Source organism: Vitis riparia, chromosome 7, assembly GCF_004353265.1.
Source record: "Vitis riparia cultivar Riparia Gloire de Montpellier isolate 1030 chromosome 7, EGFV_Vit.rip_1.0, whole genome shotgun sequence".
Taxonomy (NCBI): Eukaryota; Viridiplantae; Streptophyta; class Magnoliopsida; order Vitales; family Vitaceae; genus Vitis; species Vitis riparia.
The window spans coordinates 5,860,393-5,885,161 of record NC_048437.1 but is presented as its reverse complement, the minus strand read 5'-3'; the positions used below and the strand labels follow the sequence as shown (position 1 = coordinate 5,885,161).

The 24,769-nt window shown below is 34.8% G+C and overlaps 3 protein-coding genes across 4 annotated transcripts; 2 read left to right on the top strand and 1 right to left on the bottom strand.

Moving 5' to 3' along the window:
* Window positions 1-7,125: 7,125 nt before the first annotated feature.
* On the bottom strand, window positions 7,126-8,670 carry LOC117919387 (homeobox-leucine zipper protein HAT22). Of its 2 annotated transcripts, none has more exons than XM_034836570.1 (3): window positions 7,951-8,670; window positions 7,765-7,847; window positions 7,126-7,588 (listed from the first exon to the last, which is right to left on the bottom strand). In XM_034836570.1, exons 1-3 carry the CDS (start codon window positions 8,539-8,541, stop codon window positions 7,309-7,311), a joined length of 954 nt encoding a protein of 317 aa, XP_034692461.1. In that variant the 5' UTR covers window positions 8,542-8,670; the 3' UTR covers window positions 7,126-7,308. The 2 variants fall into 2 exon arrangements, with proteins under 2 accessions (XP_034692461.1, XP_034692462.1); XM_034836571.1 differs by having other exon boundaries at window positions 7,765-7,844; window positions 7,951-8,655.
* A 6,931-nt stretch (window positions 8,671-15,601) lies between these two features.
* Window positions 15,602-21,278, top strand: LOC117918749 (lysosomal Pro-X carboxypeptidase). Its single transcript, XM_034835622.1, has 10 exons — window positions 15,602-16,103; window positions 16,266-16,452; window positions 16,757-16,890; window positions 16,979-17,091; window positions 17,256-17,379; window positions 18,064-18,213; window positions 18,367-18,522; window positions 19,138-19,217; window positions 19,306-19,355; window positions 20,942-21,278. Exons 1-10 carry the CDS (start codon window positions 15,702-15,704, stop codon window positions 21,079-21,081), a joined length of 1,536 nt encoding a protein of 511 aa, XP_034691513.1. The 5' UTR covers window positions 15,602-15,701; the 3' UTR covers window positions 21,082-21,278.
* A 1,345-nt stretch (window positions 21,279-22,623) lies between these two features.
* On the top strand, window positions 22,624-23,247 carry LOC117917318 (basic form of pathogenesis-related protein 1-like). Its single transcript, XM_034833549.1, has one exon. The coding sequence runs from the start codon at window positions 22,624-22,626 to the stop codon at window positions 23,113-23,115; it is 492 nt and encodes a 163-aa protein (XP_034689440.1). The 3' UTR covers window positions 23,116-23,247.
* The last annotated feature ends 1,522 nt before the right edge of the window (window positions 23,248-24,769 follow it).

The window sequence follows — 24,769 nt, the reverse complement described above, 5'->3', positions numbered from 1 at the left end:
TTTTTATAAATAATTGAAAATCAGCATTATTTTCTATTTTAAATTATAAATAAAGAAAAATTATGTTCAAAAACTATTTTAAAAAATACTTTCTAAAAAATAGTAATATGATTTATATTTTTTATATTTTCTTTTTTAAAAAACATTTAATTAAAAAATGAAAACTATTTTTAAAAATAAAAATTGAAAACCTTGTTTAGTACTATTTTTTATATGAAAATAATAAAAAGAATTAAATTTTAGTGATTATCTATTTTTATTTTTTTCCATTAGTTATTTTAATAATAAAAAAAATATAGTATGTTTACAATTAAACAAATAAATTGATCAATTACGTGCTTTTTGTGGGACTATCTTTTACATGAAAAATAATTAAATAACTAAATTATATATATTTATTACTCTTTTTAATTTTATTTTCTTTATTTATTTTTTGTGTAATAGAAAATTTTAATATATTCATAATTAACAAAGTAATAAATCAATTGTGCACATTTTAATCCATTAAAATAAATTACTTTCTAATTTAAATAAATGAAATGAAATAAGTAAATAAATTTGGGGTTATTTCTATTTTTTAACATATCTTATATCAATATTTTTTATTTTTTATTTCTTTAATTCCAAAAATAAAATGAAATAAATAAATAAATTTAGAATTTTTCAAATGATTTTATGTTCATATTTCTTATGGTTAAATAATTTTTTTATTCTTTTTTCTTTATTTCCAAAAATAAAAGGAAATAAATAAATAAACTTGGCTTAAATAATAGTTTTTAAGTAATTTCTTTATCTTATTTTTAATTACATTTTGCATTGAAAATAAAATAAAATAACGTTTTATTTGAGTCACTGTACAAGGTATTTATACTAAGTGTACATGATAAATATACTAATTGTACAAGGGTGTACAAGACTATTATTTGTGAAGGATTTTAAGTGATTATGAAAATTTTGTTTGTTTATTTTCCTTAACAGATGATAAATGACATTCCTTACACACATTGGTTAAGGGTATTTTAGGGATTAACGAAGGACAATATCTTTCATCTTAATTTTCATACTTTGTTTGGATATTGGGCTTAAATATATATGATACATGGACCAAATGTTAATTTTTGGACCTAGTTGGGCCAAAAACACAATTCTCCCATTATATATAATGTGTTATTTAAATTTACTATTTAAAACAAAAATATTTTCAAAATATCATTTATTGTTTTTTTACCTTTTTTATTGTTATTCTAATTTTTAATTTTATGAAGAAAAAAAATAAGTTTTATAATTATATAATAAAAATGATGATTTTTCCATATATATATGTTATAATTTTAAATTGATAAATTATGTTTTTGTATTAAATTTAAGGAAAATAAAATGTTTAATTTTTCATTCAAATCTTTAAAAAGAATAAGAAAATGATAGAGAATGTTTAATCATTTTTTATTTTTATAATAAAATAATTTTAAAAAATTTATATGATTTTTTTTCCTTTGCATAGTGTTTTTTTTTTAAAAAAAAATTTCATATAATTTTTTTTACTCAATGCATCAAGTGGATGATGTTAATATATTTGATATGTTGAATATTAATAAGGTACAAAAAGGGATCCTCAAGATTATTACTTTTTTTATAAAATATAGACACAACAAAAATATGTTATATTACAATATAAATACACTTACATTACAATAAAACCTAATTGAGAAATTTATAAAAAAAAAATTATAAAAATGGTAATTTTGTATGATCATACCATATTTCACAACATACATATATCATAAATAATTTCTGAAATCAAATGAAATACTAATTTGAATTCACGTAGTTTATATATATATATATATACACACACAAATTATTAAATAATTTCAAAATACTAAATAAAAGTTGTTAATATATTAATATGACGTGTTAATACCAATAGGGTATGAATAAACATTTTTAGAATTATTACTTTTGTAATGAAATATAGACACGCCATAAATGCATTATACTTATAATATAAATACACTATCATTACAATATATTACAACATAATTTAATTTATTTTTATTTAATTTGTGTTCGTAAAAAATAATTATTCTTTATATTATGATAACAAAGTTTTTAATTATATGTTTTATATATAAAACGATATAATAACTTTAGGATATGGTTTTTATTTATGAAATATTAAAAATTATTTTTTTACAAGGTTCTTTAAAAAATCTCAATCTTTTTGAAAAAAAAATATAGCAAATTTTTAAATAGTCAATTGTTTAAAAGTAACAATAATTTTTTCAAACTTATAACGTTGATGGCTTATCAACCTATACTTATCATCATATATGGGTCCCACATCATTTATTAATATGTACTTATCATTATGTATGGACCCCACGTCATTGACAATTTCAATTTATTTATAAATAATATAGAAAACATATTTAAAGATAAAATTATTCTCTAAAAAAATGAGTTTTTATAGTCATTATTTTTTTTTATCCACCCTTTTAGATAATTCTCCCATGTAATTATCTTGGCTCTTAAAAGACACATTTTCAAACTTGCTTTCCCATTCTATACTCAGGGACGTGAAAATGATAAGTAAATTTAATTTGAAATTGTCTTTTGGCATTTTCATTTAAAAAATCACAAAATATTTAGAATTTAATATATTTTTCTATTAGACATACCCAATAATATAGATTCTACTTTTAATCATCCCAAAGACTATATTTGATAAGTGAATATATAAAACTTGATTTATTTTCAAAAGATTGTTATTTAATGGTTATTTTCAAATAAATGTATGAAAATACATTTTTTTTAAATTTTATTAAGTATACATTATAAGAAACTTTACTTTTTCCAACTGATATACATTGTCGAGTAAAATTAAATTATCAAGTCATCTAATAATCCAATATATAATGGTTGACTTGATAAAAAACTATAAACATTTATCAAGTAAATTATTTTTGTGACAAAATATGTTAGTTGAACACATGCAATAGTTTTAATTCATCATAATAATATTTTTGTCCACATATATTTATTGTTGCAATTACCGACAAAATAGGCGTGTTAATATACCGACATAATAGATGTGTGTTAATTTATCGATAATGTAGGTGGGTTATAAATTTATGATAATTTAAATCGTTGACAAGACTTAATTTTTTAGTAGTAATAGTTTTATCCTTATTGATAATATCTACAAAATTTAATTAGGTAAAAGTTTTAAAACTTATGGTCTAAAACCATTCAAGTGGACAGACAATGCTTGATTTGTGTTCCCATCCATTCCACCAAAGATCCTTACAGTTATTACATGGACCTTTATAAGACATGGTAGGTGAAGCCTATCGTATCTATTAATGGTATTTACTTTACAAATCTTATTCATTTTTGCATATATTCAATGATTTGATATAAGTATAGTGAACAGTGACAAATACATGGTATGGTATAATGGTACTTGTTGGTAATTAAGACAAGGATGTGACGTATTGTCGTGATTTAGAGTTAGAAGATCTTGGAAAAATAGTAGAAGGATATGTACATGACTTGATTTAACATATTTATGATGGTGCTCTTGTCCGATTGTCAACTTTAGTGATAGCTTTTAATCGTAATTTTGGAGATATGATAATGATATGACTATATTCTTATTATTGGTGACCTATTTTTGAAATAGCGTCTTACTAATAATATTGAAGATGTAGTATTAGTATATCATTCTGGATTTCAAAGTAGAAGATCCTTTAAAGTGTATTGAAATGACACATGCATGACGACATTGTGTGTAATTATGATGGTGGTTTTGTATAGTACTATCAGATTTGGACTGTCCTAGAACCTACATTCAATTAGGGTTTACCGACAATGAATTACAGAATCTACTAAATCAGTGTATTAAATATGGACCCACACTTTTGCAAGGATTATGAAACTTCTTTCCTTCTTTTTCTTCTAACTTTCATCAAGCTTTGAAATAAAGATGCATTAAAATGATTATGATATAGCACAAATTATTGCAATGGGTAAAATATTGAACTTCTTTGTACTGGAAATAAGATGGATTTCTAGGAATCATTTTAAAAAAAATTAAATGAATAAAATGAAATTACTTTTATTTCCATTCCCAAATGCATAATTTCTGATAAGCGTGTGGACTTAGCTGAACACTTGGTGGTCAGCCCGTACTTTAGTTTCGTAGGCTAAGCCCAGCTTTGGGCTATAGGCTTGTAGCTTAGTGGAGCTTAGTCTAAACGCTGGTCCAAACTTGGATTCACACGGAACCAAAGGCTATATGGTTAGGTTGGTCTGGTCCAACCCAAAGTAGAAGTAACAGCCTAACAGGTCCACCAATTTACCGTCCCAACAATATGAGGCAGGGAACAATCTCCATCTTCAAAGTTGACAAATTCCAACACTAACCCACTGCAGTGGTTTGTGGGGCATAGTTAGGTGCAACCTAGTTATCCAGATTTAACTAGGTGTTGTGTAATTGAACAATTCTAATATGGTGTCGGTTGAGGTCAAGCGAAATGGGTTCTATCTTCTTGTTCGCCATGCAAATAAATATGGCAGTCCCCACCAAGCCCACTACCACTGCCGCACCATCATATGGACCGTTGAAGTGATGAAATGAAACCGAGGTGCTAGGTCCATCCTCCATGGTGATCACTTCAGACTACTGCTCACACCACTGATTTTTTAATGGTGATACAAATTAGGTACAATAGAGGTGGCCCTCACCCATGAATTTGGATCTACCCTTTTGATTTTCCCTGATTTTGAACCTGGGAAATGATGAAAGTGAGCAGGTAGTTGGTAGAATTTGGTAACAAGGCTAGAGGCATTTCATACCAAAAAGCTTCAACTTGCGGAGACATTCCTTTTCCATGAACTGCTGCCATTGATGACAAATCTGTAATGACCAAAAGTCTCGCTGCACGGGGTTCAACAATTCTAATTGTTGAACATGGAAGCAGAAAAGTGAAAGGCAAAAAGTTGACCACAAGAAAGAATTGGCCTTAAATAAAAAGAAGTGAATGTATTATGTATGCGAAATAGGGTTATGGGGGGGCTACACGCTTATAGACAGCGACTCTCCAAGAGGTCATATGGTTGGCAGAAAAGAAAAGGAAATCAAAGGAAAATATGCAATCCCCGTTATATTAATTTCTTCAAATCGATCTACATCTGAACTGAGCGTGCGTTGCTCAAAAGAACTCATTTTTAAAAACGAAGAAGTCTTGCCAACTGAGTGCAATGAAAAGAGCAATTGTTCATAAAATAATCCCTAGCCAAAGTTTTTTTCCTTTTTTGTAAGATGGTCCAAAAAATCCCTGAGCTATAAAGTAGAAAACCTTAAAATTTTATTGAAAGTTTACAGGACCGATGTCGGCCGAAAGAGTATCTAAGATAGTTGGAGGGAGTCTTGAAGAGCACTCCTCATCATGACCAGAGGGAAGGGTTCAGACCCACATGGTTCCTTCCCATGTCGGACCCTTGCTCCATCAACATGGACCTGAGTCATGACTTGTTGTGCAATGCTGCAAATGCGTAGGCCCTCAATTATTCAAGCCATGCTCCGGCGCTTTGAGTTTGACCTCAACTGTAATCTCACGCTACTTTGCCTAACGAAATCTATTAACCAGCATTTTCTACGGTGAATGTGTACTCACCAGCCTAATCAAAGCCGACCTTCGTATCATTCCGGGTTTTATGGCATATTATGGTTGAAAAAAGCAGGAAATAGGAGGATGATAGCTTTGACCTATAGACAATGTTTGATGACCATCGAACTGTTAATAGCCTAGCATGTAGCCCCCCGGTTGCTTTCAAGCATGACTCATGAAACCACATTTATAAAAGAACACAAACTGAATTCTTTTATTACCATTATTATACCCATAAATTGAAAGCTCAACAGAAAAATAAACTAAAAAATGATGACAGGTCGACACTGTGTGTAGGCTATACTTGACATGTGTCTTTTGGAAGCTTAAAATTGTGGGTACACATACGGATATTATGATAGAAGGAGTGATGGTGAGGGAAGCAATGGAGTGATAATAAAAATAAGTATTAAGCGAGGGTGGGGATGCCGGTAATGATCGGAGCATCAAAAGATTAGTTGTAGGGACAGCGAGACTCATCATTTAATAGAGCAGCCCAAATTTCAGGCAACAATGAATGATGCGAAGACTACCATGAGAGATACTTCTCATCATTCATCAATTGCAAACACCAATCATGATGGCGTGTCCCTAAATAAATAAACAATGTTACTTTCAAGGCCGTGAATCTGGACCGTCCATTGGGCAACTCAACCTAAGATATGTTCCATTATTGTAAAGTAGAATATCTGCCTTTTTGGATGGTTTAGAATTTTATCAAACAGGTGGTGGGTCATGAAATGGAAGGTCCCCATAATGAGATTTTGAGAAAAAAGAAGAAGCGGGAGGGACATTGGGACATCACGTGGGGTGTGACCCACCGGTACCCCAAAAGTGGGAGCATCTCACGCGTCCACAGCCACTCTATTTCTCCGGCTCACACCCCCCTCCATTCCTTACTTTCTCTACACGCTTCTCACCACCTCCCCCACTTTTCTTAACTTTTTTTTTTTTTTCTTCCCCTGCTCTCTCAACCAAACAGAAACACAGAATTACAGACATTTACACGTGACCCAACCTCTCTCTATCCCCCTATAATCATAACCACCAACTGATTTATTATTATCTCTTTTTGCTTCTTGCTTAAGGATTCTTAGAAAAGCATGATTATCACATAAACTCACTAGTCATATCCATATCGGGAGATTGCATTTGGCCCCAGATAGGATTTGGTTGCCTGACTTCCAAGCCACCCATGGTTTTCTTCTTCCTTTGTTGGTCGTGTAGAAACTGAGGCGGTGGTCTATTGCTTAATAGCTGAGGGCCAATAGTTTTCCAAACTGAGGCGATTCATGATCATCACTTACTAATTTAATCTATAGTTTTCCCTCATTCTTAAACTGCTTTTCTGGTCTATGATAATCTACATAAAATCAAAGGTTTTTTTAGTTATCCAGAAACCAAAAAGAGAATGAAAGAAATGGGTGAAATGAACAATAAATAAAGCAATCCGTTCATAGATATCTATACTGTTTATTGATTTACAAACATATATATATATATGATATATAAAAAGAGAACGAGATTGATTAGTAAATTCTATTTTCTACAAATTAATTACATTAATCTTCTACTAGAAGCCCTTAACCAAAAAAAAGAGGGGTTGTGGGAGTCTCCTTTTTCTAATCCTAACAACTTAGCAGGCAGCAGAAGGATTGGTGAAGGGATTGTAGAAGTGGGGCTTAGGAGCCATTGTAAATGGGCTTTTGGAAGCGCCGTCGGGGACGCCCCCGATCCTCTCACACGAGGGGCACATGGTGAGGGTGGCCGCCGGCAGCTGCATGTACAAGGGCTGCGCTAGTTTCAGTGCTTTCAGTTCTTGTAGCTCCTTCTGCAGTCTTCTATTTTCATCTGTTAGTGATTCGCAGCACTTCTTCAAGAATTCGCAGTCTACTTCAGTTTGCTTCAGCTTTGTCCTGTAAATCAATAAGGGCTACATCAAATTATGGAAAACCAGACAACCTAAAGCATTTGAGATTTTGGAAGGGTCCAAAGTGGTATGTATCATTGGCCTTTTCTTTTGGTAGAAGTACTTTTTCAGGGGTTTTTTTCTCTTGTTTTGTTTTTGGGAATTGAAGTAGAGAATGCGAACCTGGCTCTCCTGTTCTGGAACCATACTTCAACTTGTCGAGGTCGTAGATTTAATTGCTTTGCTAAAGCTTGCTTTTGCTTCTGCTTCAATTAAGAAAACAGCCATAAGTTTTAATCCTTTGTACAGCTCATAAACGAATACCCACAATAACAGAAAGCGATTGAGAAACAGAGAGGGAGAGATTACTGGATTAAGAGTGCTGTGTTGTTTGAAGCTTTCCTCTAAAAGAGCAGATTGTTCTTTGGTGAGCCTTAGTTTCTTCCTCCCATTGCTTCCATCTTCATCTTCATCGCTGACTCTTGAAGAAAGTCTCTCAATCTCTACCTCCTCGCTGCCAAGATCTCTCTCCCTCTTGACACTAGCATTCGAGAAGGAAGAAACCGTGCTGTGAGGAGAAGGTTGACGATACAAATCAGCAGCAGCCTCCTCACAAACCTTATTCATATCCATCTTTCCGGTCACTTGATAAGTCTCACCAGAGAGACTCAACGTCAGAGACGGCTCAAAACTTGTAGGCGCGGCGGCCAAAGGACCGAACCTCATGCAGGTCTTCTTAGACCTCTGATCATGATCGGTAGTAGTACATGGCTTTAATGGAGTCTGATCAAGGGCGGCTGCTGTTGCTGTAAAACCCAACCCCAGCACAAGACCTGTGTTACAGCCATCATCGAAACCCATTTGGGTAATAAGGAGAAGGAGAAGGAGGAGGGGGGGATATATAATGGTAGAAGAAAGAAATGGGGGAGAAGAATAGGTCTTGCAAGAAATGAGGTGCATAAGAAGGGAGACTTTGTAGGGGGTGAGGGGGCGTTGGGTGGGTGGGTGGCTATGATTATTAATCAAAAGAAAGAATGAGTAGAGAAACGAATCTGGTGTGGAGAATTATGAAAGTCCCTCTATCCTCTCTCTACATAGGTTGACCATTTGAACCCCACTACTGTTATCTCCATCATAAAACAAACAAACAAGGAAACTACCTCTATCTCTCTCTCACCCTCTCTCCCCGCTCTCTCTCTCTCTCTCTCTCACTTTTCTCCATAGAATACTAGAATCAATGTACAGGATAGATGAATACGTGGATTCACATGGCAGTGGGAAACACATCAAGAGAATGATTCGCCCCTCATTCGCCACCCATTAACGTACCAAATTTAACTATTACCACTTACTTTTCCTTTGCTTCTTTTGGGTATTCAGTTTTACTTTACATATGCATCAATTATTGGCCGACTTTTGCTTTCTTTAACTCCTGTCCCTGCCGCATCATCTTTGAGTTTTCAGATTTCTCCGCTATTAGTTTTTGCGTTCATCCAAAGATGAAGTGGAGATTAGAGGGTTAACCATCTTGAAAAATTCTGATCAACAGGGGACCCATGATTGGATAACCCCATAAGTTTCTTGTCCACTTTATAGCAGACCACATGAACTGTCCCCCACTCCATGCCTGCTTCAACTAGCTAGAGAGATGGGGAGGGCCTTATGCTACCTTGCTTGCCATTTTTTCCATCTCTAAATTAATGGGGATGGTAGCTAGTTTTTTTCCTTCTCAATGCGGAGATGAGATAGAGATGTGCACTATCTAGAATTCTATGAGCCATGGCTCCTAGCTTCTTTGCCCCTGTTTGTTGTGTAGGAAAAGATTAAAAAGCGGAAAAGGAAAGTAGGTAGAAGACACCACTGGAGTTTCAAAGAGTTATAATGGTGCCAGAATATGATTCATCAACAAGAATCCGGATCTTTGCTTAACTAGAAAGTTGATAGGGAGTGTTTTTGGGCCTACTGCTCTCTCTCCCTCTATACATGTATTAACCCATTCAATAATGCTTTGTCGGCTACGCTGATGAGAAGTTAGGTCACCCATACAACATGATAACCCTAAATTATTACTTGCAAACATAACACCATCATGCACTTCCTTTTTTGGTTTAAATATATTATTACTCCCTCCTCAGATAGGAATAATACCTCTTTGGGCATTGATGGTCCTCCTCACCTCTCTTCTCCATCCTCCTTCGGAAAGCTCTGCTACACCTGTTTTGACAGCTTATATATTATAGCTTCCACGACTAATGCCACTATTATTATTCTGCTGTTACTTCCCGTTTGAAATTGGATCTGTTGCAACTTCTTCTTTAATTAATATTTTCAGATTCAGAAAATAAAAATTTGCGCCCCATCTGTACATATATATGATCGACTACTGGTATCTGATACACTTTAGCTTCCTTGCTCATGTGGCCTGCAATTCTGTCTTCAGTGGGCATGCATGCCACCTAATCCCTCATTTTAAAACTCTAAAAGTGATGATGATGATGATTATTCTTTTGTATTCCTCATAATGCACCTACACTATTATATTTTATGCTTTACGGATGAAAAGAAAAGTAAGATTGCACGTGTGGCAGCAGGCTGAGGCCAGTGATATAAGAAACGAGAAAGCGTGGCAATGGCAGGCTTCGTGTATTTTCTTGAGGTTCCATCATATAAATATCATGTTAGTATTTGTGTTTCCCCATGAAATTTAGGATGAGTAAGTTTGAAGACTTCTCAAGACTTATTCTAGCTTTAATGTGACCAAATGCAAAGCATTTTATTGAACTCGCAATATATCAAAAAAAATGAAAAATAAAAATAAAATCTGCAATTTATGAAATGATTGTAAACGAAAATCGTCTAAACGCTATACTTTTTTCTCCTTTCAATCAATCTTTAGAAAGAAGACTTCCATGATTATCAATGATCTGTACAAGTCTTTGTCCTGAACCCCAGAAGTCGCACTAGACAAAGATTCAATCAACCGTAATGATCAAAACCAGGTCAAAATCAAGGCTACCAGTTTTTCTACCCGCCATTTTTAAATTTTTCCACCTTTTAGAAATTCTCGACTTTCCTTTCCCGGTCTGAATTAAACAATCGACAGGATGGGCTCAAGACTCCCATTGGCCTAATTTGGACTCGTTAGATTGAAATTGAATCTAAAATAATAAAGTAGAAACGGAAAAAAAAAATGTTGTGATTGTTATCTTCATGATTATAGAGGTAAGATATTTTATAGAAAGCATTATCTAAAGATACTGTCGGTGAGTGGCAAAGTACGAAAAGAAAGTAGATAGGCATTGACTTTGAGTCTTTGACAGGGTTTGAGAAACGAGCACACTATAAAATTAAATATAAGGCGTGATCTCCTCACTAACTTTAAGTCCGAAGAGATGATTGGGAACGATTACAAATTCATTAAACCAAATCAAACTTCCCTTTAATTAATCAAATCCGGAAATCTCATCCATACATAAGAACAAATTAAGTGACATAAACCCTATAAAGAAATGGTGGGTGTAATGTGAACAGCCCTGAATAGTTGATAAAAGCAACCCAGACCCACCTGTGATGATGATGTGTTGTGTCAAGAGAAGTGACAAGTGGGGGAAGAGGGAGGAGGACACTAGGGCCCTATCAATGATTTGGTATGATGGGTATTTGATTCCATGGGGTTTGATGATTATGGAGCGTAGAAGTTGGCAATGATGGAGGAGGGAGTTGGGGGAATTTGGGATAAGGTTTCGTGATGTTTTTCCTTCCTGCCTTTAAGGCCAGCCGACCATGTTGCTTAGGTGTTCATTATATAATTTTATGTGGTGCTGTGCTCTTTTGGGTTTTAGCTTTTACTCGTCCCTCTCCATACCAACCGTCCTAATCAAGGAAACCTAGACCTTTTGTCTATATTCTTCACTGAATTCATCCATTCTAGCCCCACGCCCCTCTCTCTGTGACTCTGTGGTTCACACCCTCATCTCACTGGCTCACACTACTCTCACGCGCCTTGGAAACCTCTGCATTGCTTTACCACATTCTATGTATGTATGTATGCGTGATCAATTCATTATGCCGCTGATTTGGATAATTGATTTTTTTCTCTTATTAAATAGAGAATACGGCTATGAGGCGAGTTCTTTCCACATGGGTCCTTCCCATTCCTTTATGCATTTCTTTGTGGATTTTCATTAGACCATGTTTCAGTGACAAATTTCATGTTCTCTTTTAAAAAAAAAAGAGAAGTAATCTAGATTGTTCGGAATTGGGAGAGAGATAATGCATAAAAATAATTTATAGTTAAAAAAGGAAAAGGGAATGAGCTTGCTTGGGAATTAAGGTTGAGGAGCATATATGATATGAAAGAAAATTACAGAGAGAGCTGATGATAAGGTTGGGCTTCATGTTTCTAAAATGGGCTTAGAAAAAAAGAGGAAAGGGGTAATGTTGTATTTTGCACCATGTAGATGATGATGTGCCCTCCTTCTAGGAAAAGAGTATAAACTTTAAAAAGGGGAAAAAAAATGTACATGAACAAGTGGCCTGACGAAATAAATAATCAAATCCATGTGATAGAGAGAATAGAATACAAAACTCATGTGATGAGTGATGAGAACGAGGTTTGAATTTAGTAGGAGGCGGAGGAGAAAATAAATGGGTTTGGTGTTGGACAACAAGGGTCTAGTCAGAGAAATATATCGAGTTTGATTTTTTCAGAAGAGGAGAGCATTAGAGCATCACCAAAGCACCGACTTCCAATAAAGCAAGGCTTTAGCTTGCCCCACTCAGACACTCTTTTCCTTGGTAAGACTTTGTTGGATGAAGCTTTTTAGTGGAAGCATCATGTTTGCGTTTAAAAGTAGAGAAAGGGGAGACCCATGTCACCCCCACTATGGTGACTGACTTTCCATCATCTAGAGAAGGAGATGGAGGAGGTGGACCCACGCTCAAACAATTGGAAGTGGGGGGTTGTAAGCATACCCAAAATTTGACTTGGTGGTTGGGGGTAAGAGGCAGAAACAGTTGAAGTGTTGCCGGCTAAATTGTTGGCACAAAGTTAAGGCAATAGGGCCCCAATTAAGGACCATCCAATGGAGGCTTCTTCTGCAAATGGGGTTCCGGACTTAGTCTCATTTCCACACATGGGCTGCTGTTGTTGGTGGAGCAACATGCCTGGGGAGGTGTATTCATGTCAAAGCCCACATGGCCATGATGAGTACGAATGCCTAGACTCTCAATTGAAGAATCTAGTCGTATTAATTTGAAATTATGCGGTCTATTCAGGTTGCTTGTACCATAATTTTTTAACTCTAGCTGAGTGGTTGCTATCTGACTCCAAATCACCACCTGTTTTTGGGCATGAATCCATGGCTATGGGAGGCCATAAAGGCAAATTCAATTTAGGCTAAGAAAGAGTATGGTCTCTCATGGTGTGAGTTTTATGGACAAGTCTTTAGTGATACAAAAAATAAAAAACAAAAAATCCCAATCCTAGACCTGCCCTATATCTTCTTATGATTCCATGAGTAGTTAGGTGATGATCTAGCTTGTCCCACAAGTCTGGTTGGACCAAATGGGTAGAGGGCTTGTGACTTGAGAGCACCCAATTAGGTTTCCATTATTTTCCTGTCATGGGTCAAGCCTTGATTTCAGTGGCATGGAGATGGCTCTTACATACCTGGAAAAAAGAATGGTTAACCTAATCACTAATTAAAGTTAAATATGCTTAGAATGCACTTTGTTCACCCAAAAAAAGATCATAAATCCAAGCCGACTGGTGGCCTTAAAAAGGCTGTGATGATTATCCTATTATGCAACAACTTTCTTTTGTAAAAATCACAAAAATTTGAAAAGGATTTGTCCTGGACAGCAAGGCCCTAAACCCGTATGACATGTTGCTTTACAACATGTCTATGTAAAGTTTTCAATTTCTAAAAGATACAAAGGGTCCCTCGTTGCTTCCTGTTTTTTCCCAAAGTAAACCCATTCTATCTTAATTTTCATGGCTTTTGACCCTTATCAAATTCATTCTTTACAACTTTTCCCATCTTTCACATTATTCTCACCTAAGGATCTCATTACCACTAGCCTCCCAACATATTCCTAACAATCTTGGAATTTCGAATAACCATTTATAGTGGAATGTGTCACTGTCCTCTATACCTAAAAAAATGTAATCCCGAACCGTTTCCTAAGGCCATTGGTTGAATGTGGTAGTTCTCCTACTTCCCATTCCTTTTATAATTCAAAGGGTGCAAGATGACCATACAGTTGACATATTCTATCAGCGTGGGAATGCCAAGCATCCTTCCTTGATTTGTCAAAAAATTGTACCTAACTTTAGCCAAGAAATCAGGAGTAGCAAGAGCCTAATTGAAAGCTTACAGAGTTGTTGGTCCAGGTCAAGGCCACATGTTGTACTGTGTATGCTACGTTCTTCCAAAAATATACGGACTGCTACTTTATTTTTTCGAGGGAAAAGAACAGCAAAATTGGCTGTATGAAAAACCTACATGGCGAGACAAGCAGCCATGCATGGTAAAATGTTGCAGAATGGTCTCCAAATCCTTTGTTTTTTTCATGGGCCAAGCAGGCGAAAGAGATCTAGAATGATTTTTTCTTTTTCTTTTGTTTAAGGATAAAAAAAAAAAAAAAATGACTCTTGTTTGGTCAAAAACTCCTAGCTACCTTGGCTTTTTGGGCGGATTCGTGGAACCATGATCTGAGTAGGGCGGCCAAGGACAGTCTCAGAAGAGAAGCTGCCCACGTGAGTTTAGACCCACATGCTGTATACATTCCATCAGTCCACTGTCCTCCAAAAAAAGAAAATGGTATGCAAAAATGAAATATTTAAAATTAATAAAAAAAAATCATCATGCTTTAGTTTTTGTTTTTTCTGCCCAACTTATTTGAATACTTTTTTCTTTTTTACAAAGGAATTTCAAATTAATAAACTTTTAATATTTGGGAATCATTCCCTTGAAATAAAAGTGATGGGTGATTCCCAAACAAGGGAAAAGGAACCATCCTAGGGGCACCTGAACATCATGTGGGCATCGAAAGTAGAATCCAAAATTTCCGACTTTTTGGCAATCAACTTGGCAAATTTAAACCAATGATTCAGGGAATAAGAAAATATGGTACACTACAGGATAATTATTCAGTAATCATCCCACCAAAGGTGGAGATTACATTGATAAAACTATAAGCATTGTGTCTTATCATTCACCAATCACAGAGAGATTCATTTCTTATCACAATAATCCAACATCAACATGGTGGGTCCAAAGCTGCTTTACTTTTCCCCTTAGGTACAAGAAGATCTTTTCGTATAAGGTATACTCATCTCATTGTGGTCAAACCACAATCATCTACTGGCTTTTCTTGTTCAATTTTCTTTTTTCTTTTTTTTCTTTTTTTCTTTTTAAAAAAAAGGCCGAGATGCCTATGTGCTCTAAAGGGTGATGCCCCATTTCATTTGTGGCTTCTATATTCTCTGTCTGCATATCATGGATTATTCCTTTTCAATTCAGGTCCTTATTCTAGTAATGCTCATTAGGCTTTTTCCTGGATTCATTCCCCTTCTGCGATTCAAAAATATGGAACGTTATTTCTCAGAAAAACGTATGGCTTGTGCCAAAAGTGATGAAATGTTTATTGGAAAAAAAAATTATTTCTTTGTAGTTGGTCAGAAGAATCAGAAATTTCTACAGATTATTCGATAATACTATATATAGATTGAGATATTCGGGAATTTTTTGAAGATTTTGTTTGGTTGATGAGAAAATGTGAAATAAATTTGGGAATTATTATTACATTTCTCCGGTGGAGGGCGGGGCACGTACCAGCTTAGTGGACTGCAGGGAGTGCATGGATCTGGCCCATCGTCTTGCATGAGACCCACTTACATGATGGGCCCAAACTAGCCCATACATGTTGTCCATGATAGTGAGTGGAGTGAAACCTCAATGCGCCTTAGCTAAACAACTGTTTGGGCTCCAAATCTTAAACAAGCCCAATCGAAGATCAACTGATTCAACTCCATTCCACCTCTATCAGCTCATCATCAATTCATCGTCACCGAAGCGAATTAACGGTTTCATACTGACTGTTATCGGGCTGGTAAAATGACGAAGCTAACCCTTACCTCTCTCCTCCTCCTCCTCCTCCCTCTGATTTTCATCGTGTTGACTTCAGCTCCGCCGACGATCGCATCAGAAGCGGCTACCAAAGGGTACTCCAAGTCAATCCCTCGTTTTCTGGGAAAATTCGCGTACCCAAACAGGTGGAAACCATTCCAATATGAGACCCGATATTTCGAACAGCGTCTCGACCACTTCAGCATCGCCGATCTCCCGAAATTTCGGCAACGGTACCTCATCAGCACCCGACACTGGACTGGTCCGGACCGAATGGGCCCAATCTTCTTATATTGCGGCAACGAAGGCGACATCGAGTGGTTCGCTGCCAACACCGGCTTCGTCTGGGATATTGCTCCTCGGTTCGGTGCTATGGTCCTCTTCCCTGAAGTAAGTCATCTGTTTGGTTTCTGAGAAAATAAAAGAAAAATTTTAAGTTATTTTCTTTTCCAGTCAAGGCAACTAGTTTATTATTAAATACAGCGTGACTACCATTTTCGAAGTACAAAGCCAATTTATAACTGTAATTGATCTGGAGGATTCATTTGGCAGCATCGATACTATGGCGAGTCAATGCCTTACGGAAGTAGGGATAAGGCATATGCGAACGCAGCTTCCTTGTCCTATCTTACAGCGGAGCAAGCACTCGCTGATTTTGCAGTATTGGTTACTAATTTGAAACGAAATTTGTCTGCTGAGGGTTGCCCTGTTGTGTTATTTGGTGGTTCCTATGGTGGAAGTAAGCCACCAGTTCTTCCTACCTTCACTTTCTTACGCTTCTTATTTGTAAGTTAATAAGAGATATAAATAGGTACAAGCTTGATGAAGAAAATGCTTTTTTTCGTTCACAATTTGTTCCAAAACGCTATATAACTTAAGATTGTGAATACACTTTCAAAATTAACGGGAAACTGGTGGAATAATTGGGATTACATAGGATTACATCGACCCATATGGAATTATAATGTAAGTTTTTATTGAACATTGATATATATTCCTTGTTAGCTACATTTTAAGTCTTCTTTCTCATGTAACTGGAACAGTGTTAGCCGCATGGATGAGACTCAAATATCCTCACATTGCAATTGGTGCACTTGCTTCTTCTGCCCCAATTCTTCAATTTGAAGATATTGTGCCACCAGAAACATTTTATGACATTGTCTCCAATAACTTTAAAGTGAGTCACTCTTAGTCTTATTTTCTTCCTTGATGTTTTATATCATATATATTCTGCATTTTAACCCTACTGAGTCTCATTCTCATAGCGTGAAAGTATCAGCTGCTTTGATACTATAAAGAAGTCTTGGGATGTACTAATATCTGAGGGCCAGAAAAATGATGGGCTTAAGCAACTGACTAAAGCTTTCCGCCTATGTCGGTAAGAGCAACATATAGATAGAATGTTATTTATATAATCTGTATGTATGCCCTGTTATATTTAGTAATGTCATCATTGCATTGAAATGGTCTTGTTTGTACAAATTATTCTGGTTTTGCTTGTTTTGTATTATTGAGTTTGTACTAATCAAAGACAAATGGTAGGGACTTGAAAAGGACAGAAGATCTTTCCGACTGGTTGGACTCTGCTTATAGTTTTTTGGCAATGGTGAACTACCCATATCCTTCTGACTTTCTAATGCCTTTGCCTGGACACCCAATAAAAGAGGTAGGTTGGTATTTGTGACGTGACTTGTCTGATGATCTATTTGCTGCTTCCAAAGCTGCTGCTTTTCATTTATCTTCATAAAGAGAGTGTCATGTCCTAAGTGGCTAGGTTTGAACTGTCCATATTCAGAATATCTGTCTAATGATATTTTTTAAATAATATATCCTGGAATGGTAATCCAAAAGTTTCACAATTTAAGTCTTGGTAGTTTTGAAAGTTTCACTATTCAAGTCTCATTAGTTTTGATATTGTTACAGAATGGCTCTTTATGTGCATTTTTGGGTGTGTGTGAGTGGTTTCAACTTACAAATCTAGAAAGGGATGGTCTGTAACAAAGATAAACAATGATTGAAAAAATATTTTCTCAGCCCAGAATAATAAGGATTCAGAGATTTTTACTTGCACTCGATAGTTTATATCATGAATCATACCTACGCACCTTATGACCATCTCTTTCCTAAGTGAAAACTTCTCCCCCTTTTGTTCTTCAATGATTATTGAACAGTCCTTGACTTGAAATTTACTGATTCATGGTTTTCTGACTTCTGACTATTTTCTTCTATGGCCTTTTTGTGCCTTTGACATATTTTGCTTTTTGGACTAATATTCTTGTATCTGGTAGGATATCTCGTTAAGATCTTTTCCTATTGAATTAAGTTAATCATTTTTTTTTTCATTGTCTAGGTGTGTAGAAAGATGGACAGTTGTCCTGAGGGAACAAGTGTTCTGGAGCGCATATTTGAAGGAGTAAGTGTCTATTACAACTACACTGGTAAAGTTGAATGCTTTCAGCTTGATGACGATCCTCATGGCATGGATGGTTGGAACTGGCAGGTTTACATTGATTATGATACTTTTTCTTTTCTCTATTTTTTTTTTTTTTTTGTGGAAATCAATTAATTATTTCTTCAAAATGTTCGCACCAAATTTTCCTCAAATCACTATATCTAATTAAGGGCTTTCTATATTTCCATTTCCATTTTGTAGGCATGCACTGAGATGGTTATGCCAATGGCTAGTAGCCGGGAGTCAAGCATGTTTCCAACATATGATTATAATTACTCCTCTTTTCAAGAGGAGTGCTGGAAGGATTTCAGTGTGAAACCTAGGCCTACATGGATAACAACAGAATTTGGCGGACATGTAAGGAAGCATTCATTATAGATTTATCAGTGTCTCTATTTTCCTTCAGAATTTAAATGAAAACTCTCATTTCAAATAGCATATAGTCAGAAGAACAAGCACTAATAATATCATTTCAACTTCTTTTAATCAATTATCAACTAACCCAGCTTCATAAAACAGTTCCTCAGACACTGTGGATTGTGACTAAAATTTTGAGTGACCACTTCCTGTTATAATGTGATTTTGAATAACCTTTTAATTTTATGTTTACAGTAAATATAGATTTACTGTCTCAAAACTGGTGCCCTCTTATAACTGTAGAGTTGTTTGGCCAACCAAAACCTTTGAATAGTGAGATGTGCTTCTGTGACAGTAGGAACCATTCCAAGTTTGTCTTCTCTGTCACCCTCATGTCTTATGTGAATTATGATGCATGGTAATACTAAAATATGTTAATATAAGATGGGTTTGATGTTCAAAATTGTATGCCTCTTCCCCTGTGGGTTCTGTTGCTTTTGGATGATATGAATATCATGAGCTTCTCCTGTTCTGTTGCTTTTGCATGAAATGAATTTCATGAGCTTCTCCTGTGAAATAATTTGATTCTGATTTTTTTTTCTTCTTACTGTGAAGGATTTTAAGACCACATTGAAAGTTTTTGGAAGCAACATTATTTTCTCCAATGGTCTGTTGGATCCCTGGAGTGGTGGCAGGTGATTTTTTATTCTGAAGATTCAATAGTTTGTTTTGTCAAAGATTCATGATCTGAGTTCTGATGGATGCTGATGATATCTGTTGCAGTGTTCTGCAGAATATATCTGAAACTGTTGTTGCTCTTGTTACGGAAGAAGGTAATGCTTTAATCATTTTTCATTCTGGGCAGTTAGCAACATCACTCTTGTGCTAAAGCAACCATGCATTTGTTTTTGTTATATCCATAAATGGTACTGATTGTTTGGATGACCTTGACTTTTGCCATATTGGCCCAAGCCCTGAAGAGCGTTGTAGCTGCTGTTAGATATGCTATGAACATGAAATGGACCATTGATGCACCAATCCTAACTGTTTTAACAGCGGACTACAACCTTGAGGATAAGATTTAATTAGTCTGACTACCCTGAATTGGTGTCTGGTAGTATGGATGTCCAATCATTTCAAAGGATCTGATCATGGATCAATTAGTTTGATTGGCTTGTTTGGTCCTGGTTTTAAAGGGATTTAGATATACTATCTGGGATAGGTTGTACAGATCCCTTTTAATTGTTCTTGTCTTAGGACCATAACTGTCGTTCATCCATACAGTTCCACTTCAATTATGGTAGCCCAAACCAAACCTAGTGGCTGGTCCAATCATTTCAAAGGATCTGATCATGGGTCGATTAGTTTGATTGGCTTGTTTGGTCCTGGTTTTAAAGGGATTTAGATATACCATATGGGATAGGTTGTACAGATCCCTTTTCACTGTTCTTCTCTTAGGACCATAACTGTTGTTCATCCATACGGTTCCCCTTCAATTATGGTCATCACAGTCTTCATGATCTTTTCCTTGTCCTTTTAATGTTTCCAATAAGAATCATATCACTCCTTATTGGTGCAATTACTTGTCATTATGGCATCCAATCAAACCATCTCAAAGCCTGTCCCATATCTTGGCTGCCGTTATGGACTTGTCTCATATGTTGTCTAATGTTGTCAGTCTGTCTCTTATCTTGTCTGCCACTGTCAGCCTTCTCTTATCTTGTCTGCTGCTGCCAGTACCTCTCCATCTCATAATCCTGATCAACCATAGGGCATGTTCTAGAGCAAAGAAAGGAATTGCACAATATACCAAGTTAACTATAGGGTCATGCTCATACCTTTAACATGATGACAACCCAAAACACATCAAAGATAACTAGCCATATAGCTAACCATATGTCCACCTCATTTTGTAATTGTTCAGCTTTGGAAGACCTGGGTTGTTTTATGCCAGGTTTATCATTCTGAACCATTCAATCATGAATCATGTGCTTGCTGAAAGCTTTGAATCTATCTGGTTCTACCGTGCACATATAATCTCAGTGCCAATTGGTCCTTTTTATAATTTTATGTAAACTTCCTGCTTATATAACGGGAACTTCTAAAAAATATTGAAGAATTGTGTTTTGACCTACTTCCTGAGAGAGTGGAGTATGTTTCATGCTGCAAAATGCTAACTGCTGAGTCTTACAAAATCATTGTTAAGGTTTAAAACTGCTTCTGCAGCTTGACTTGCCTTCAGGCATCCATCCACAAGCTGGGAGAACTCCATGCAATATTGTCCTGAATGCTGTCAATAGCAAAAGGTCATTGCATGTGAATGGGTTTGGTTTGGTTGATCATCTCAGGGACGTGTATTTTAGTAGCTTGACCTAATTAATTTATTATGCTAATAGTGATCCTTCCAATTCTTAATTAGGTGCTCATCACATCGATTTGCGTTCCTCAACTGCTGAGGATCCTGATTGGTTGGTCGAGCAGAGAGCATTTGAGGTGAAGCTGATCAAAGGCTGGATTGAAGACTACCACCAGAAACGCAATTCAGTTTTCAGCATATAGAGCTCGAAGTTACATGGGGTTAGCATCTGTAAGTAGTAGATATCTCTCCTTTTATGGCTCTTTTCAGCTCCTTACGAAGTGAACACTGCTGGTGTGTTCAATTATGCTTGGGCTAATCTGTTGTGTTTATTATCAAATGACGATATTGTAAGGACTAAGAATATTATTGTAAATAAAGTTCATCTTAACCCACTCTAGCCTAATTCAAATTCTAACTAGTTATCAGAGCATCAAAGACGAAAATGATTTTGAACGGCTATAGAAATGGGCATGGCCTTAAATTCGAGTGTCGACTCATAATTATATCCTTTATTTTTTATTTTTAAATTTCTTTTTAGATGTTAATAATGTTCTAACCTAGTACTTTTTAACACATTTTTTTAATCGGATATTATCATCAGTTATGCAAGCTTTCTTGTATTCTCTTCCCTTATTTCTTTCTTTTTAAGCTTAATATCCAATTAAATATAATTTTATTACACCTCAATTTTAGAATAAATTGAACAAAAATAATAAAAGCATTTAATTTCCAATTTTTACGCATTTTATATCATTTTTTTCTCCTTTCTCTTTTCAACATTTTAGCTGTAGAGAGCATCTGGCAGCAGATGAAGTAAAATAAAATTAATTAATGTGATTTAATTTTATATTTGAAAATTATATTTCAAAAATATTTTTATTATTCCAAAAATTGTATTTACATTAAAACTTAGAAAACGTAAGTTGCTAAAATTATCTCGAAAACTAAGTATAGTTATTCATCTAACAATATATTTTAGGATATGTTTGATAATTGTTCTAAAAAATAATTCTGAAAAATAGTTTTCAATAATAGTTTTTCAAAACCATTTTTTGATTTTTATAGAAAAAAACTATATTTGGAAACTTAAAATATTTTTAATTTATTTATAATATTTTTAAATATGTTTTATAAATAATTTTTATATCTAATATTTTATTTTTAATCATTTTACATTTATATAAATTATTTTTTAAAATAATTCTTAAAAAATAATTGAAAACAATATAAAACAATTAAAAATGTTATTTTGAAAATACTTTATTTTAAATTGAACACAGTTTTATATTATCAAACATGTTTTTTCCTTTTTCTATTTTAAAAAATAAAAACAATTCTCAGAAACAGTTGCCAAACTACCCTTAACTATCCCATTGACTTTCAGCCAATGTGGCACTTCCTCGAAAGATTTGATCATTTGACATGGATAGTCGTTTTAAGTAAAACATTCGGATTACCAGCAGCGGTTATATCATTAGTGAAGATCGACTTTCTCGACGCCATTGAAAATTTTAACCATTTCAACCCTACCTCCACCACTTTCATGCGACGTAGTAGTGAACACTTCTACGGTTCTACTCTTACCCATTTTTAGACAATTGAAACTGTCAACCCCATTTGGCTGTAGTGCCCTGCCACCAGGCCCACCACTATATAATTCCAAGACAACACCACAGATTTGCAAAAACTAATTACAATCTAGAGAAATGGAAAATTTGCTACAACATTGAGCACTGCTATGCATGGTGGGTCTAGCCCAGACCCTCGTTTCTCAAGCCCAGAACACCCCTTGTGACTTCCTCCAGCTCCACAACGCGGCCCGCAGAGAGGTCGGGGTTGGACCCCTCAAGTGGGACCGCACCCTGGAGGCCTACGCTAAAGACTACGCCAAGCAGAGATCAGGTGACTGCGAGCTCGTCCACTCCGGAGGACTCTACGGCGAGAACATCCACTGGGGATACGGTGGAGGTTATACAGACGTAAAGGCCGCCATGAAGTTCTGGCTTGACGAGAAGCAGTTTTATGATTACGAGAGCAATAGTCGCATGTTTGGGAAGGAGTGTTTGCATTATACACAGATTGTGTGCAGGAATTCGAAGCGCCTCGGCTGCGCCAGCGCAGCCTGCCCAGACGAGAGGGTGTTCTTCACCTGTAACTACGATCCTCCCGGGAATTTCCATGGAGAATGCACTTCTGGTTTTGGGTTTAGCTACAAAGTACACCGAAATAAATAACTTTTATAAAAAATGAAATAATTTTCTCCATGTATCAAACTAAAAAGGAGCATGCAAATTTGGATGGAATTATCGATGGCATGAGGGCATTGATTGCTTAAAAAAAGGCACGTTGATGCATGCTTTTGAATGGACCGGCCTTTCTTATGTTTCTAGAAGAAAAAAAAGGAAAAAAGAGAAAAGGAAACTTGTAACTAGCTTTCAAGTATCGTTTATGCTAAAGTTGCAGTTGAAATTAATTTAATTGCTGCCTTCTCCTTTTACTTTTAAAGTTTGAAATAAGAAAGTTCAAAGGAAGAACAAGTATATTTTGATTTCCGCTTTACTGATAAAATGTAAAATAAGCCAAGCTTAATTTCATCTATAGAAGTAGAAAATTACTAATATAGCTTATTGTATTAAGTTAAAAGGGAAACAATAACAAAATTATTATTAAAAAATATAACAAAAACTTTCTCACAAATCGGCTTATATTCGAAGTTTTTTTTTTTAATATGATTATAAAAGAATTACATATCGAATATTTCTCCAGAAAACATTAAAGTAATTTTTAAAGATTTCAAGTGGTTCGCTAATACGATTGAATTTAACTAATGAACAAATCAAATAGTACAACTCAAGTATAAGTAGACGAACACACATATGCTAACATTCTCTCAAATGAATGAAAATTGATCATTTCCATCTTGCTCATAAATAAAGGCTTGTTAAGTCAATCCCTTGGTGAGGATGTCAAAAATTTGATCCTCACTAAAGACATAAGGAGTCCTTATGATCTTGGCTACCCAATCTTCGACCACCATCGAGTCTTAGATAAATAATTTAACTTGATAAAACGATTCATCAATAAGAAAACAATAAGCTCCAACAAGAGTTTAATTTGTCAAACACTTAATTTTTTTCAAAAACATTTTTTAGATTAAAGACTGTGTTTTAAAATTACTGTAAAACCAACTTTTAATTAAAATTGTTATAAAATATAACAGTTATACAATGCTAACCTTTAATTTAAAGTGAGGTTCTTCTAATAACAATTTGCAGAATCAATGAGAGAGAATCACTTATCTTTACACTGTTAAAGAACTAAATGTATAAATGAGAATCAAGCTTTTATTATTCAAGTGGAGGATTGAAAGAATAATGTCTTCAACATGCAATTAAAAGATCATTAAAAACAATATATATATTGATTATCTGGTCTAAAAATCCACAAAAATATGTTTGGCTTAAAACTCTACATCAAAGCATCAAAACCATTTTTTAAAAAATAATTAATTTTTTAAAAAAATTTCTTTAAATGATAAAGGTCATACCTATCCATTTATTCCTCTTAATAACGCAATTTTACATAATTTTCCTAATTAAAATTTATTTTTATATTAACATTGAAGCAAGTATTTGTTTTGACTTCATTGAAAATACATACACCGGAGTAATACTTGATAGAAAATTTGAAAGGTTCGATTCTACCGTTCCAGAAGATATATTATTGAATGAAAATTAAACATGGATAATAGAACTAATGATGCATTCTTTGAAGGAGAATAATTTTTAAATGAATCCCAAATCATTTTTGTGCTGAACGCCTTATCCTGTAATAATACCTCATGCTTTTTCAACCTGTTCCCTTCGAAACGACTTCTCAAATTTTCTA

Coding starts and splice junctions, on each gene's coding strand:
- LOC117918749 (XM_034835622.1), top strand. CDS start 15,702: ATGACGAAGCTAACCCTTACCTCTCTCCTCCTCCTCCTCCTCCCTCTG. Junction 18,523..19,137: donor CAACAGAATTTGGCGGACAT/GTAAGGAAGCAT, acceptor CTTACTGTGAAG/GATTTTAAGACCACATTGAA. Junction 19,218..19,305: donor GATCCCTGGAGTGGTGGCAG/GTGATTTTTTAT, acceptor TATCTGTTGCAG/TGTTCTGCAGAATATATCTG.
- LOC117917318 (XM_034833549.1), top strand. CDS start 22,624: ATGGTGGGTCTAGCCCAGACCCTCGTTTCTCAAGCCCAGAACACCCCT.
- LOC117919387 (XM_034836570.1), bottom strand. CDS start 8,541: ATGCACCTCATTTCTTGCAAGACCTATTCTTCTCCCCCATTTCTTTCT. Junction 7,848..7,950: donor AACACAGCACTCTTAATCCA/GTAATCTCTCCC, acceptor TCTTAATTGAAG/CAGAAGCAAAAGCAAGCTTT. Junction 7,589..7,764: donor TTCCAGAACAGGAGAGCCAG/GTTCGCATTCTC, acceptor ATTGATTTACAG/GACAAAGCTGAAGCAAACTG.